The sequence below is a fragment of the Ruditapes philippinarum genome, unplaced genomic scaffold, assembly GCF_026571515.1.
Source record: "Ruditapes philippinarum isolate M1 unplaced genomic scaffold, ASM2657151v2 ctg351_1_1_1_1, whole genome shotgun sequence".
NCBI lineage: Eukaryota > Metazoa > Mollusca > Bivalvia > Venerida > Veneridae > Ruditapes > Ruditapes philippinarum.
In genome coordinates, this window is record NW_026864352.1 from 350955 (window position 1) to 365734 (window position 14780).

Here is a 14780-nt window from a genome sequence, read left to right on the forward strand (position 1 = left end):
AAATATTTTCAGTACTTTTTGCGTTATCAATGGATCCAGTTTATGTGTTAAATTTGACATATTTTCAGACTATTTGTTGCCAAAGCAACCAGAATTTTCAACATAGGAAAAAAAAAAAAAGACGTGCATAATCTCCATACTGCCATCTATCCATATATCAAGTTTCATAAAAATATTTTCAGTACTTTTTGCGTTATCGCGGGATCCAGTTTTGTGGACGGACGGACTGACGGACTGACAGACTGACAGACAGACAGACAGACGGACAGACGGACAGACAGACAGACGGACAGACGGACGGAGGGTAAACCTAAAGTCCCCTCCGGTTAAACCGGTAGGGGACTAAAAAAACAACACTATAATTTACTATTAACTGTCACAAAAAGTTCTGTTTATAATACACAACAAAATAATTTACAACATATCTATATCTATATATTTATCACAAACAGCACTGACTATTTTATAAGCAAACAGACTAGGATTTGCAAAAATCAATTTTTGCAAAATAACTTATTATAAGAGTCAAGTAAATATTATTTTAACACAATTCCTATAGAGTTACCAGTTCTGCTAAACACCATAAATATATACGTAGTAGTATGTCCCACCAAATTTGAACATTTCATTTTTTATCAAATATAATAGTAATCAAATTTAATGTAATGTTAACCCTAGAGTCAATATCTCTAGGCATGTTTTACATTTTTTTCCCAAAAAGTAAATAATATGGTCAAAATGTTAAAATTATATTTTACCTTGTTGACTAACATTGTAACCTGATGTGACGTCCATTTAAAAATGGCGGCGTCCATACTGATGTCATTAAGGGTTTGTCTCAAAATTAGCATGAAACTTTTTTGGTAATTATAAATTTTGATAGTAGTATGGCTGTAAATTCAACTGTATTTGTAAATTTGATTTATACTTTTAAATACTAAGTAGACACATTCGATTCTATATCTATGATTATTTTCTCAAAGGCCTTTATTATTTATGCATTATGAAAGTGACTACCTGAGATCAATTATTCACGGATTTTTGAAAGATTTTGTGATTTATTTTTATGAACATTGTGATTACCGGGTCCCTTTGATATTAACTAATAAAAAACAAAAAAATATTCCTAAACAGATAGCAAATAGTAAAATGAGAATGAAATGACTCTGACTTTGATGTTTCTCTAAATTTAAAGCGAGTGGTTTTTAAAGTAGCAAGTACCAACTCCTATTCCATAGCATTTAGTAGTTAACATGTATAGCAAAATCTAATTCTATAAACTATTTCCCCACTCTGACACTTTTTAAAAGTCATATGGCGACATTCAAGCTTTACTGGTGGAGGATTAGGCCTTAGGTGCCCCTCTATGCATTTTTTCAGGCACAATCTGGCACCTTGCAGAAGCAGGAGAGCTTTTTAACATGAAATTATTTAATGAACTTAGCGGGACTCAAACCCAAAAAGGTGAGGGGCAAGTGAGTTTGTAATCACTCAGCAACAGATGCCCCGTTTCTGTAAACTTCAAAACCATGAAAATGTGCTTAAATGATATGAATCATGAGGAGGTAAACATAGAGAAATGTATTGTTACTTACAGTGAACATCCAAATGTATATATTGATCATAAAAAAATCATGATATTTTCTAAATACATATATACCCTATATCCAAAAGCTTAGCAATATTATTGATATTCATAAAAAGATATCTTTGAAACAAAAAACAAAAAAGCATTCAGACGAAAAGATATTTTTTCAATGAACCCTTCTCAAAACACATATATGCACATGTTAATTGTTTATTGGCAAGAACAGGACTTAAATTTATTGAAATCAACAATTATTTTAAAAAAAATAAAAATTAAAAAAAAAACATTTTGTAACTTTTAACTAAAAGAAAAATTAGTAGAACTTAAATAATGATCTAAAACTGATCATAGTTCAAAACAGAAAAGTTCAATATACAACAAATATCCTTAAAATGAATATGTCAAGTAACAACTGAGTTTTGTTAAAGATATGGTAAAAAAAAATCCACTGAAACTTTGTGAAAATTAGTTGCCATGGCTGTTTTTTTTTTATTACATATAGTATGATAAAAAGCAATAATATCAGGACTACAAATGTGTATCATTTTTGATATCTGTCTGAGGTAGATCTGTATGGTTTAAATGTTGACTGGTTTTCTGTGTTGGGGACTTTGTTGTCATCCAGTTCCACATGTCCTCACCTGAAATATAACATGATTATATGACCAGTCTGTATTATTTTCAATATGATTTGCTATATCCAAACAAACTTTTGAAAGTATACAAAAAATGTACTAATTTTGGGTTTTTTATCCCTATTTTAACATATTTTGTTCATATATTAGTCAGTCTGCCAAACTGGCTTTTCTTAGGTTATGAGGAATTTTTCTCAACTCAAACTCAGATTTCATGTTTTTGATTGGTCAGAACAAGCGACTCAAGGATTACAAATCCTATGCTCTTCCTATATTACATCAACATAGAGAATTATTTATTCAGTTATAACCCTATACCTAAAGTATTTAAACCACAAAAGCATACTACAAATAATAATGAGGTAGTACACTATCCTATGATAAATCAAGAGAAAACTTAATTTATGAAATAATTTCTAAGGTTGGTTACACAAGGCTCATTATGATGAAGTCTTGAGTTAAGAATGAAGTTTTTTAAGGCTGCCATATTCAGCCAGGTTAGCTTTACAAGCACTATCTACATATAATGGTAAAGGTAAAATCATTAAACAAGAGGGCCATGATGGCCCTGAGGTCGCTCACCTGTATATAGGCCTCCCTCCCCCCCCCCCCCCTGGCAGGGCCAATTTTAGTCCAAGGGCTTTTATTTGAACAAACTTGGTAGACACTCATAAGAAGATGTTTCATGCTAAACATCTAAGCTCTGAGCTCATTGGGTTTTTTCAAAGAAGATTTTTAAAGTTTTTACTATACACATATAGTTGAAAACAATGACACCACTGGGGCGATGCCAGTTTTGACCCCTGGGCTTTTATTTGAACAAACTTTGTAGACACTAACTAGAAGCTGTTTCATGCTTAATATCTAAACTCTAGCTATTTCGTTTTTTTCACAGAAGAGTTTTAAGTTTTTGCTATACACATATAAGGAAAATCAATGACCCCCGGGGCGGGGCCAATTTTGACCCCAGGGCTTTTATTTGAACAAACTTTGTAGACACTCACTAGAAGATGTTTCATGCTTAATATCTAAACTGTAGCTATTTGGGTTTTTTCAAAGAAGATTTATTAAGTTTTTGCTATATACATATAAGGAAAATCAATGACCCCCTGGGGCGGGGCCAATTTTTACCCCAGGGCTTTTATTTGAACAAACTTGGTAGACACCCATTAGAACATGTTTCATGCTTAATATCTTAGCTCTAGCTCTTTGAGTTCTTTAAAAGAAGATTTTTTAAGTTTTTACTATGTGCATATAAGGAAAATCAATGACCCCCCGGGGCGGGGCCAATTTTGACCCCAGGGCTTTTATTTGAATAAACTTGGTAGACACTCACTAGAAAATGTTTCATGCCAAATATCTAAGCTATAGCTCTTAGGTTTTTTTTAAAGAAGATAGCTGAAGTTTTTTCTTTCGGTTGCCATGGCAACCAGAGTTCTGCATGGAATTAAATTCTTTGAACAATTTTTAAAGGTGACCACCAAAGGAACATTCCTGTGAAGTTTGGATGAAATTGGCTTAGTGGTTTATGAGGAGATGTCATTTAAAGTAAAAGTTTACGGCCGGACGCCGGACGAAAAGCAATCACAAAAGCTCACCCTGTCACTTTGTGACAGGTGAGCTAAAAAAAAGTACTAAGGTATGGCCATTCTAATCATCAGACTAATGCATTACCTCCACTTTGAAGAGTATTCAAATGCGCAATACATTAAAACTTAGGGCCTAGGGTTTAAACCCCAGATGTGTCAACTTTCTTTTTCTTTTGTTAATTAAGGAAACTACTTTTATATACAACTACTATACTACACAAAGGTACTAATGAAAGGGCGACTTTACAACAATAGCAAAACACTTGTATTTCTTTTATGCTTAAAATTTTATAAACTTACACATTTGTTTCAAAGTTCTATCAGTTTTCCAGCCAAGTTCCTGGTGAGCTTTAGAACTGTCAGCAGAACACATGGCTATCTCCCCTGGTTTTCTATCACATAATTCTATAGCTACCTGAATATTAACAAGGATGTACTGTTTTAAAAATATACAAAATCCATCCTTTAAGACAGGGTGGTAATTTAGGTAGATCTGTACCACTTGTACAGAGCAGGGAATTAGTCTACACTCTGTTGCATAATGTTGGCTGTATGATTCTAGAATTTTATGTTAAAATCCCCTACTTTAAATTAAACAAATCTGACACAGGCTGCTGTTTCAGAATATCTGAGAGGTTAACTTTTGGGTAACTGTATAAGCCAGTTACGAGACTCTTTCTTGAATATTACATATCAAATATATATACTTTGAAAAAGAATAATCAAAGTAATAGTTTCATGCAGTTTATTTCCTTACAGCAGTGAATGAATTTACAACTTTTTTTTATAATGGCAGTAGAATGAAGTCATTTAAAGCATGTAACTAATTTAACATAAGGGGTGTTCTTCAACTTTTTCAAGCACTAGTACAAACACTAGAAATTCAAGTCTTAAATTCTGAATATCTTGATTGCACAACATTAATTTCTAAAAGCATCAAAGACATCAATAGACAACTTGAAATGTGTTAAAAAGACATGGTGGCAATCCTGCCCTCTTCCCTCTAATTTATAAATTAAATATTGAGGAATATTGTCATAATTAAGAACATATTGAATAGTGTTCTGTTTAAGAAATTAAATGCTGTATATTTTCCCAAACACAATCAGTAAAACAGAAATGGTATATTACAATAATTACACATTACCTTTTTCCCTGAGATCTGTTCAAACATTTTGACCATATCAAGTATTGAATAAGTTTTCTCAGCACCTAAGTTATATATCTGTAAAAAATAATGAAGAATTGAGATAAAACATTTTGTATAAATGACACCTGTCACAATCTCAATCTTATATCATCTATGAATTATGAGTGTTAAACTAAAAGTTGCAAATGTTTTGTGTCCAACAAGTAATTTGTAAATCATTTATCAAAACGTGGAGAATACTTCACAACCCACTGGCATTTCTCATATAAAGAAACTTTTTGTCATGCTTTGCACATGCTTGTCTGATGTTATTTGACAGTTATGTTTCCTGGGCCATCAGTGCTGTAAACTTTTGTGACACAGTGTCCCGTGCCATTCATATTAAAAAATGTGCAATAATGCAGCATGCTCCCATGATTTTATCTGTTAGTTTTCTTCTCTATTAATGTATACCTGCCTCCACAGTTTTAAGCAATTATAATGGGTATACTGCTGAATTTGTTTTTTTTTATTCATCCATTTCACCACATTTTTTATCATAGCTCTGTCGTTGGTTAAAGTAACAGGCAAAGTTTCAATATATGCTATTACACAGTTTTTTTCTCTGCCTGTATGTAACAGTAGCACACTCATGTCTATAACTATTAAAACAAGCAATTATCATAGTATTGCAAGCAATCCATAAGTCCCCTACCGGTAAGAGCCCAAGCAACATTCTGAAGGGCCATTGGCCATTCACTTATGTTTCTATTTAAAGTGATCACAGTGAACAGTTTTTATGTACAGACAGACAGACAGACTGAAGGACACTCTAAAGTTATTTCTTTAACATCCCTGTTATCAAAATATAACATTTTCAAAGCAAAATTTAAAAAAAAGGAGATAACGATGTCATACATGATGTGAGTGTAACAAAGAACAATTAGTAATGAAGATATGAATATTGAATGTTTATTTTGAATCTGAAGTAAATGAAAGTTAAAAGAACGAATAGGAAAAATAAAAAGTTTAAGGAGGAGATAATTCTGGAAATATGGATGCTAGATTTATAAACCTTGTCATATTATTGTCATATTATTATGATGTGGGAGTTTGAAGAAAATCCTATCATAATTAAAGAAAATTACCAATTTCTCAAAAAAAAGTCAAGTTCAAAAGGGGCATAATTCTGGAAATAGTCTTGCTAGAGTATTGAACACTCACAAATGTTGTGTGATAATAAGAAACATTTATATGAAGTTTGAAGTAGATACGTTCAGAAAAAAAGAAGTTATTAAAAAAAACAATGTTTTTTTCATGAAAATTTTAAGTTCCAGGGAGGTAATTCTGATAAATTTTGTGCTAGAGTTGTAAACTTTGTCACATATGATGTGGTTGATGACTAGCAACTTATATTTAAAGTTTGAAGAAAATACCTTAAGAAATAAAGAACTTATAGTGAAAAAACTGAAAAACTAGAATCAGAAATCTTGAAATTCAGTCCATTTGTTATCATAGCAACCAGAATTTTCAATACAGGAAGATAAGAAAAGAATGTGCATAATTTTCATACTGCCATCTACCAATATGTCAAGTTTCATAAAAATATTTTCAGTAATTTTTGCGTTATCACTGGATCCAGGTTATGTGTAAAATTTGCCATATTTTCAGTCTATTTGTTGCCATAGCAACCAGAATTTTCAGCATAGGAAAAAAAAGAAAAAGATTTGCATAATCTCCATACTGCCATCTATCCATATATCAAGTTTCATAAAAATATTTTCAGTACTTTTTGCGGTATCGCGGGATCCAGGTTATGTGTAAAATTTGCCATATTTTCAGTCTATTTGTTGCCATAGCAACCAGAATTTTCAACATAGGAAAAAAAGAAAAAGACGTGCATAATCTCCATACTGCCATCTATCCATATATCAAGTTTCATTAAAATATTTTCAGTACTTTTTGCGTTATCGCGGGATCCAGTTTTGTGGACGGACGGACTGACGGACGGACAGACGGACGGAGGGTAAACCTAAAGTCCCCTCCGGTAAACCGGTAGGGGACTAAAAAAAGATTTCATATGATTAACAAAATGATATCAAAACATCTCTCACCCTATAGTTTCCATTGTTATGACTAGTTTTTAATGCTGCAATATGACCTTTGGCTAAATCTACAACATGTGTGTAACCCTTCATTGCTAAAATATCAATAAAATTCAACATAAAAACAAGAGGGCCATGATGGCCCTGAGGTCGCTCACCTGTATATAGGCCCCCGGAGCGGGGCCAGTTTAAACCCCAGGGCTTTTATTTGAGCAAACTTGGAAGACACCCATTAGAAGATGTTTCATGATGTTAAGTTTTTACTACACACATATAATGAAAAACAATGACCTCCCCCCCCCCCCCCCTTTGGCAGGGCCAATTTAAACCCAAGGGATTTTATTTGGACAAACTTGGTAGACACCAACAAAAAGATGTTTCCTGCTTAAAATCTAACCTCTAGCTCATTGGGTTTTTTAAAAGAAGATTTGTTAAGTTTTTACTATACACATATAGTTAAAACAATGACACCTCTGGGGCGGGGCCACTTTTAACCCCAGGCCCCGTGTTCACAAAGAAAAGATCAGGATCAGGATCAGATGATCCTGATTTTATTTTCATTGTTTTATGTAACTAAAACTGATCGTATTATGCTATAATTAAATGGTACATTTTCGAAATATAAATAATTGTTTATATGCAAAGAAACCAACCTATTTTTGGATAAAATCAACAAATAACAAAACAAATACAAAAATAATTGGATCAAAATGAGGATCAATTTTAGGATCAAGATCAAAATTTGGATCAACTGTAAAATGCTTGTATCTTGTAAATATGACAATAAATTTATTCTATAATTTCATAAACATGCTATTTCAAGTCCAGTTTTAGCAAGTTAACACTTAATTTTTAATCTATGAGGATAAATAACGTAGAATATTTGAGTTTTTAAATTTGATCTTGATCTTGATCCTGATCCTTAAATCTTTGTGAACACGGGGCCTGGGCTTTTATTTGAACAAACTTTGTAGACACTTACTAGAAGATGTTTCATTCTTAATATCTAAACTCTAACTATTTGGGTTTTTTCAAAGAAGATTTTTAAGTTTTTGCCATACACATATAAGGAAAATCAATGACCCCCGGGGCGGGGCCAATTTTGACCCCAGGGCTTTTATTTGAACAAACTTTGTAGACACCCATTAGAACATGTTTCATGCTAAATATCTTAGCTCTAGCTCTTTGGGTTCTTTAAAAGAAGATTTTTTAAGTTTTTACTGTATGCATATAGGGAAAATCAATGACCCCCTGGGGCGGGGCCAATTTTGACCCAGGGCTTTTATTTGAACAAACTTTGTAGACACTCACTAGAAGATGTTTCATGCTTAATATCTAAACTCTAACAATATGGGTTTTTTCATAGAAGATTTTTTAAGTTTTTGCTATACACATATAAGGAAAATCAATGACCCCCGGGGCGGGGCTAATTTTGACCCCAGGGCTTTTATTTGAACAAACTTTGTAGACACCCATTAGAACATGTTTCATGCTAAATATCTTAGCTCTAGCTCTTTGAGTTCTTTAAAAGAAGATTTTTTAAGTTTTTACTATATGCATATAGGGAAAATCAATGACCCCCTGGTGTGGGGCCAATTTTGACCCCAGGGCTTTTATTTGAACAAACTTTGTAGACACACATTAGAACATGTTTCATGCTAAATATCTTAGCTCTAGCTCTTTGGGTTCTTTAAAAGAAGATTTTTAAGTTTTTACTATATGCATATAGGGAAAATCAATGACCCCCTGGGGCGGGCCAATTTTGACCCCAGGGCTTTTATTTGAACAAACTTGGTAGACACCCATTAGAAGATGTTTCATGCTAAATATCTTAGCTCTAGCTCTATGGGTTCTTTAAAAGAAGATTTTTTAAGTTTTTACTATATGCATATAAGGAAAATCAATGACCCCCTGGGGCGGGGCCAATTTTGACCCCAGGGCTTTTATTTGAACAAACTTGGTAGACACTCACTAGAAGATGTTTCATGCCAAATATCTAAGCTCTAGCTCTTTGGGTTTTTTAAAAGAAGATATTTAAAGTTTTTTCTTTTGGTTGCCATGGCAACCAGAGTTCTGCATGGAATTAAATTCTTTGAACAGTTTTTAAAGGTGACCACCAAAGGAACATTCCTGTGAAGTTTGGATGAAATTGGCTCAGTGGTTTATGAGGAGATGTCATTTAAAGTAAAAGTTTACGGACGGACGCCGGACGGACGACGGACGGACGCCGGACGAAAAGCGATCACAAAAGCTCACCCTGTCACTTTGTGACAGGTGAGCTAACAACATTAAAACAAGAAAACAAAAAGAGACTAGAACTGCCGCTAAATACCCCTGCATGCCACTTTGCCACTGGGGTATCATTTAGTGTCATATCGATACATCATAATTATTTACATACAGTTATGCTCTAGAAAAAAATGCATTTTTCCTCATTCGATTTATCCATGTATGAAGTTTCAAGTTTATGCCCCCTATAAGTTTCAAGTTATGCCCCAGACAAAAATTACAACAGGTAATGTTTCTTGGACCCTGTATACTGTCCTTAAAGTTGATACCTCCAACTGTTTACTTTGTATATCTTTAATTATACCCCACACAAACAAAACATGCTGGGTGGATGGCCGTTGACAGACAAGCTGATTCCAGTACCCTGTCACAATTTTGCTGTGTATGGGGTATATAATAGATGATTGTTATCTGTAATTATGTTTCTTTGCACATTTGAAAAATGTTTAAAATTATCTCAAAACAAGTAAAGGGAATAACCAACTGTAGAGTCTTGTCAGACTGCACAAATGTCCAGGACTGGTCAGCTCTATACTGGTGTATAAGGTAAGTTACTGGTTACCTTCATAACATAAGTCTGTCATTACATTCTTTGCCAGTGTTAACTTATTACTGCACAAGCTAGTGCAAACTTCTCCAAATAATTCAGTGCTGACAGTCAGATGATATCACTACAGGCATATATTCCTTGAACAAATAACCATGGACTTAAAAGTCATGGTACATCTTATAGAATACAGAACAAATATCTGTGGACTCAAAAGTCACGGTACTTCTTACATAACTAATATCCGTGGACTCAAAAAGACATGGTACATCTTATAGAATACAGAACAAATATCCATGGACTCAAAATTCATGGTACATTTTACAATCTTTCTGTTTAGCAAATAATGCAGGCATTGTTATGTCAGAGACATACCTGTTCCATCAGGAGTATCATAATCATGTCCAAATATGGTCAATGATTTCATCTTTCCTTCAGCAACATGACATATACATGGCATTAAATTTCTCGGCTTTTCAGATTGGTCCTCCCCTAGAATACCTGAGTTGTGAGCACCACTTGGATTGAAATATCTTAATATTGTCACATTCCAATTCTGAAAAATTAATTCATGTATAATAGTTTATATCAAACCAAAATAATGATTATGGTCATTTCAGTTATGATGCTTTCAAGTAAAGCAGTGAAATAAAACAATCAAAATTGTAATAAAACAGGAAAGAAAAATGTGTCTAATATTCTTAACAATTTCTATTGTGAACAAGAGCATCACATTCTGTCTAAATGCTTGTCTGTTAAAAATTCTAAATTAACAAGAGCTAAAATTAACATGTTGTCTTGATGTGGTAGACATTTGTGCCAAGTTATTTTTAAATCCTTCAATGCATGACAAAATGATAGTCCACACATGAATGTACATGTATCTTCAAACTCTTCTTGTGAGAATGAGTACCTTCAAACTAAAGTGTGACCAGGGGCGTATTTTTTGGAGTATACGCCAAGATTAAGTAAGGCATTAAAAGGGGCATAACTAAAAAATTTGCTTTAGATGCCCTATATCAAACAACTGCACATCAACATGATAAGCTAGTATTCCAATTTTCACGATGATAGCTTTTAAAATTTGAAATATTTAAATAATGGGGCTACATTATTAGTTTTTGCACAACAACATCACCACAGCAATCATAATAACCTGACTTTTTCTTTGAAACAGACAAGCTAAATATACCTAACCATCATGTAGGAATGAGAGGTTTTTATTTAAAATATAAATAAATATATCATACAGCATTGGAAACAGTTAGATCATGTAGTATATGTTCAACCATATGTTTTGTTCTACCATAGGGATTTGTACAATTCCCTGTTGGATGTTTCTCATCTAATGGAAGGTATTGTGGCACTCCATACACTTTAGACGAACTTGAAAATATTATGTTATATACTTCATGGTCTTCCATCACCTTTAAATACAGAAAAATAATATCTTAATACAATTACATTGTCTAATGAACAAAACCTTAATACTGTAATGATATTCAGGGGATCTCAAAATTTATCATTATATCCTGATATAGTTAAATCCAAGAGGCAACCAAGTTGAAAATAAGAGAAGGGACCGCGGCAAAGGCATTGTTATAAGTGGTAAATCTTTATAAGCGATATTGTAAAGTAGAGTTTACTATAACTAGATATATGAGATAATACTTAACTTTTCAATGTTCAAATAGATGCTTTTCATTATTGAAATACAATTATAGACTATTATTAGTACATTATAATAATGCACGTTTGTAACGTTGCTTTTCACTGGATAATTGTAATGTTTATCTAGTTTTATATATGTGGCTGCTATAAATTTATGAAGAAAGATCATGTGTTTCTCTAAAACAGATGCTTGCTGTATTATAAATTTCAAAGCCAAAATATATTACAAATTTGTATCACAAATTAAAGAAGAAATTTCATGTTTGACTACATAATCAGCTGGAGTAACTTACTTCATGTATCAATATCAATATACATATATAGTTTAATTATACCAGTGTGATTCTAGATAATTTCATTTCACACTTGTCATCAAGCACACAATGATTTTAATGTGACTATAGATGGTTTTATATTTATAGATAGTGAACGTACCTCTAGCAGGTTGATGGTACCTATCACATTAACATTATAATATATTAGTGGATTTCCTTGTGATTCCCGTACTGCTTTTAGACCAGCTAAATGAAACACACAGTCAACTTTCACCTGAAATAATAATACGGTAAATGTAATGTTAAATGTTTTCAGATTTTAAGTCAAATCAACACCATTGAGGTTATGTCAAATGTTCAGGTATAATTGTGATGGAACAGATGTACATCATTCCATACTTCATACAAGAACATGTGCCCAGGTAGAACCACCAACTTTTCTTACTCTGTTTGGAAATCACACATGAAAGAAATCAACAACCTAAAGGTCACAGCTATGATTTGTTTTGTTTTGTTTGGTTTTATGGCACACCATCACAATTCATGTTATACATGTATGGCACCAAAAACAGGAGAGATGATTTTGACTTACCCAGGTATTACAAAGTTAAAGCAACACCATGGGTCAAAACCACCTCACCTGGAGCTAAGAGATGTATAGACACCACTAATTTGAACCCATTTACATGGCTGTGACAATCAAGTGAAATAATTTTTTCATGGTTCTGTAATTTTGTCAAAACTTTCAAATTTACATCTGAAAGATCTAAGAAGCATTATATAAAACACTGGCACATTTGACACCAGATCACAAATTGATTACAACCTCCAGGGTATCATAGTTATAACAGGATAGCTTTCTAAGTCTTTCCTAAGTGAATTTAATATCTTAAAGTGAAACCAAACTGCCTACAGCAGTGAAATGGAAATGTTTCATTGTTAGTAATCAAAATAAATCTTCAACAGAGACGCCATTAGTAAATATTTAGATGAAAAATATGTAGAATACAATGTACATTGTATATGCAGAAATTAGACATGTACAAACCTCATCAAAGACTTGAGCTATACTCGATTTGTCCAGCAAATCCACACAGTAAAACCTTAACTTATGTCCTGTTATCTGGAATATCTTTTGTGCTGCATCTAAAATCATTAAAGAAAAATGTTTTACTACAACTAGAAGTAGATGTAATTAAATACAATACATCAATATCAATATTTTTGAAAAAAGTGACACATTGATTATTCTGGCAACAACACTGCAAGATTCTACATGTTGTTTATTGTGGAGTAAATTGGTGACAAAATTATGTTTACAAAACATTGGGGGAAAATTACATACCACATGTGTGCAAAAACAAATACCATCAATCCATGATTAATAAATAGAATGTTTACCTGTATATTAATATTGACTAAAACATAGACTAACCTGTTAAAGCACTAGATCTATTATCTAAAGCTACAGGAGAATAGCCTGCTTCAATAAGTTCCACCAACACGTGAGTACCAACATAACCTGCAGCTCCAGTTACTAAGACATGCTCATCCATTTATGTTCAATATTCTATAAAACAACAAATAAAATGAAAATACATAATTGGAAAAATTAAAGTATTTTAAATCAGTAAGTGACTAAAATTAGAATAAGCTTGCACTAATTGATTTTGATAAATAATGAGGTATACAAAATTTATATCTATAATCTATTATCATATCTTGCAGTAAATTTATTAAATTTACAGGTAGTTATAACTTAAAATCCCCAGGGTCTAAATACAAATGGTTGAGGGGCGTCCGTGGCCAAGTGGTTAAGGTTATTGACTTCAAACCACTTGCCCCTCACCGCTGTGGGTTCGTATCCCGACAGGGACTTTCTTTCATGTGCGGAAGCTATCCAGCTAGCTTACGGAACATCGGTGGTTCTACTTCGGTACCCATTCGTGCCTGAATTAATGCACAGAAGGGCATCTGAGGTCTTACTCCACCAGTAAAGCTGGAATGACGCCATATGACCTATACTGTGTCAGTGTGACGTAAAACCCAATTAAACAAACAAACAAGTGGTTGATATAACATAATAATGTCTTGCACACAATTGACAGGATCAAGTTAGGTGACCATGATATGATCGCCCTAAGCTTTTTTTACAGTACAACACTCAGTTTTCACTTGTTCCAAATTACCTAAATATATAAATATCTGTTTGTGTTTATTTTTTCTACATATCTTTTCTCTCAAGTGAATGAGATTCAAAAAGACTTTTGAGTATTGGTCAATCAAAGCCAGGGTAGGATCTAGGTTACAATAACTAACAATATATAGTTAAGTTTAAGTTAACACATGACATTTGTACTGTTGTAACAGGACAAGCTACTGAAAATGGCAATAATTAGTAGGTGCGGACGTCTATATAGTTTACACTAATTTACACTCATTACCTGAAGGATCCAAACCAAATGGACCTCAACTGTCTGAAGTGTGCTATCTCTCTTTTAATCAAGCACACTAGTCCTCATGGTTTAAAACTGTTTAACTCCAGTGTAAACAGTAAAACTGTAAAACAGAGGATGTGTTTCTGACAGAGAATTTATGATCTCCACAGTGATGTTTTTAAAAATCTTCTAAATAAAAATTAAACAATTAAATTTAAATGAATGTTTTAAGCTATACAACATAAATTCAGAATAAACCTATAGTTTGACAGGTGTGCTGCAGCTGATCAGGAAGACAATTGCAGCTTGTTTGATTACAGTTGTACGTTTGAATCACTTTAAGAACAAGTTCATAAGTATCTGAATTGTAATTGTAATCAGATACTATAATTATATTACATCCAATACAGATAATTAATCAAGTAACTATTAAAATTATCTGCAATTTAATGCCCTTTCCTAAGTCAAATACAGGTATGTAAATTATCGCAAAGGTTTGAATTTTATTACAAAA

At 32.8% G+C, this 14780-nt stretch overlaps 1 protein-coding gene across 1 annotated transcript; it reads right to left on the reverse strand.

Moving 5' to 3' along the window:
- Window positions 1-954: 954 nt before the first annotated feature.
- LOC132725315 (UDP-glucose 4-epimerase-like) lies at window positions 955-14574 on the reverse strand. The gene is made up of 10 exons (XM_060710422.1): window positions 14273-14574; window positions 13264-13398; window positions 12877-12974; window positions 11989-12102; window positions 11133-11309; window positions 10258-10438; window positions 7056-7141; window positions 4960-5037; window positions 4113-4227; window positions 955-2229 (listed from the first exon to the last, which is right to left on the reverse strand). Exons 2-10 carry the CDS (start codon window positions 13382-13384, stop codon window positions 2117-2119), a joined length of 1083 nt encoding a protein of 360 aa, XP_060566405.1. The 5' UTR covers window positions 13385-13398; window positions 14273-14574; the 3' UTR covers window positions 955-2116.
- Window positions 14575-14780: the final 206 nt, after the last annotated feature.

What these genes read in the sequence shown, in the direction of transcription:
- LOC132725315 (XM_060710422.1), bottom strand. Translation starts at nt 13,384, where the DNA reads ATGGATGAGCATGTCTTAGTAACTGGAGCTGCAGGTTATGTTGGTACT. An exon ending in ATAACAATGGAAACTATAGG is followed by an intron (nt 5,038 to 7,055) that starts GTGAGAGATGTT and finishes TATTTTTTACAG; the next exon opens with ATATATAACTTAGGTGCTGA. An exon ending in TAGAACTTTGAAACAAATGT is followed by an intron (nt 2,230 to 4,112) that starts GTAAGTTTATAA and finishes GTTATATTTCAG; the next exon opens with GTGAGGACATGTGGAACTGG.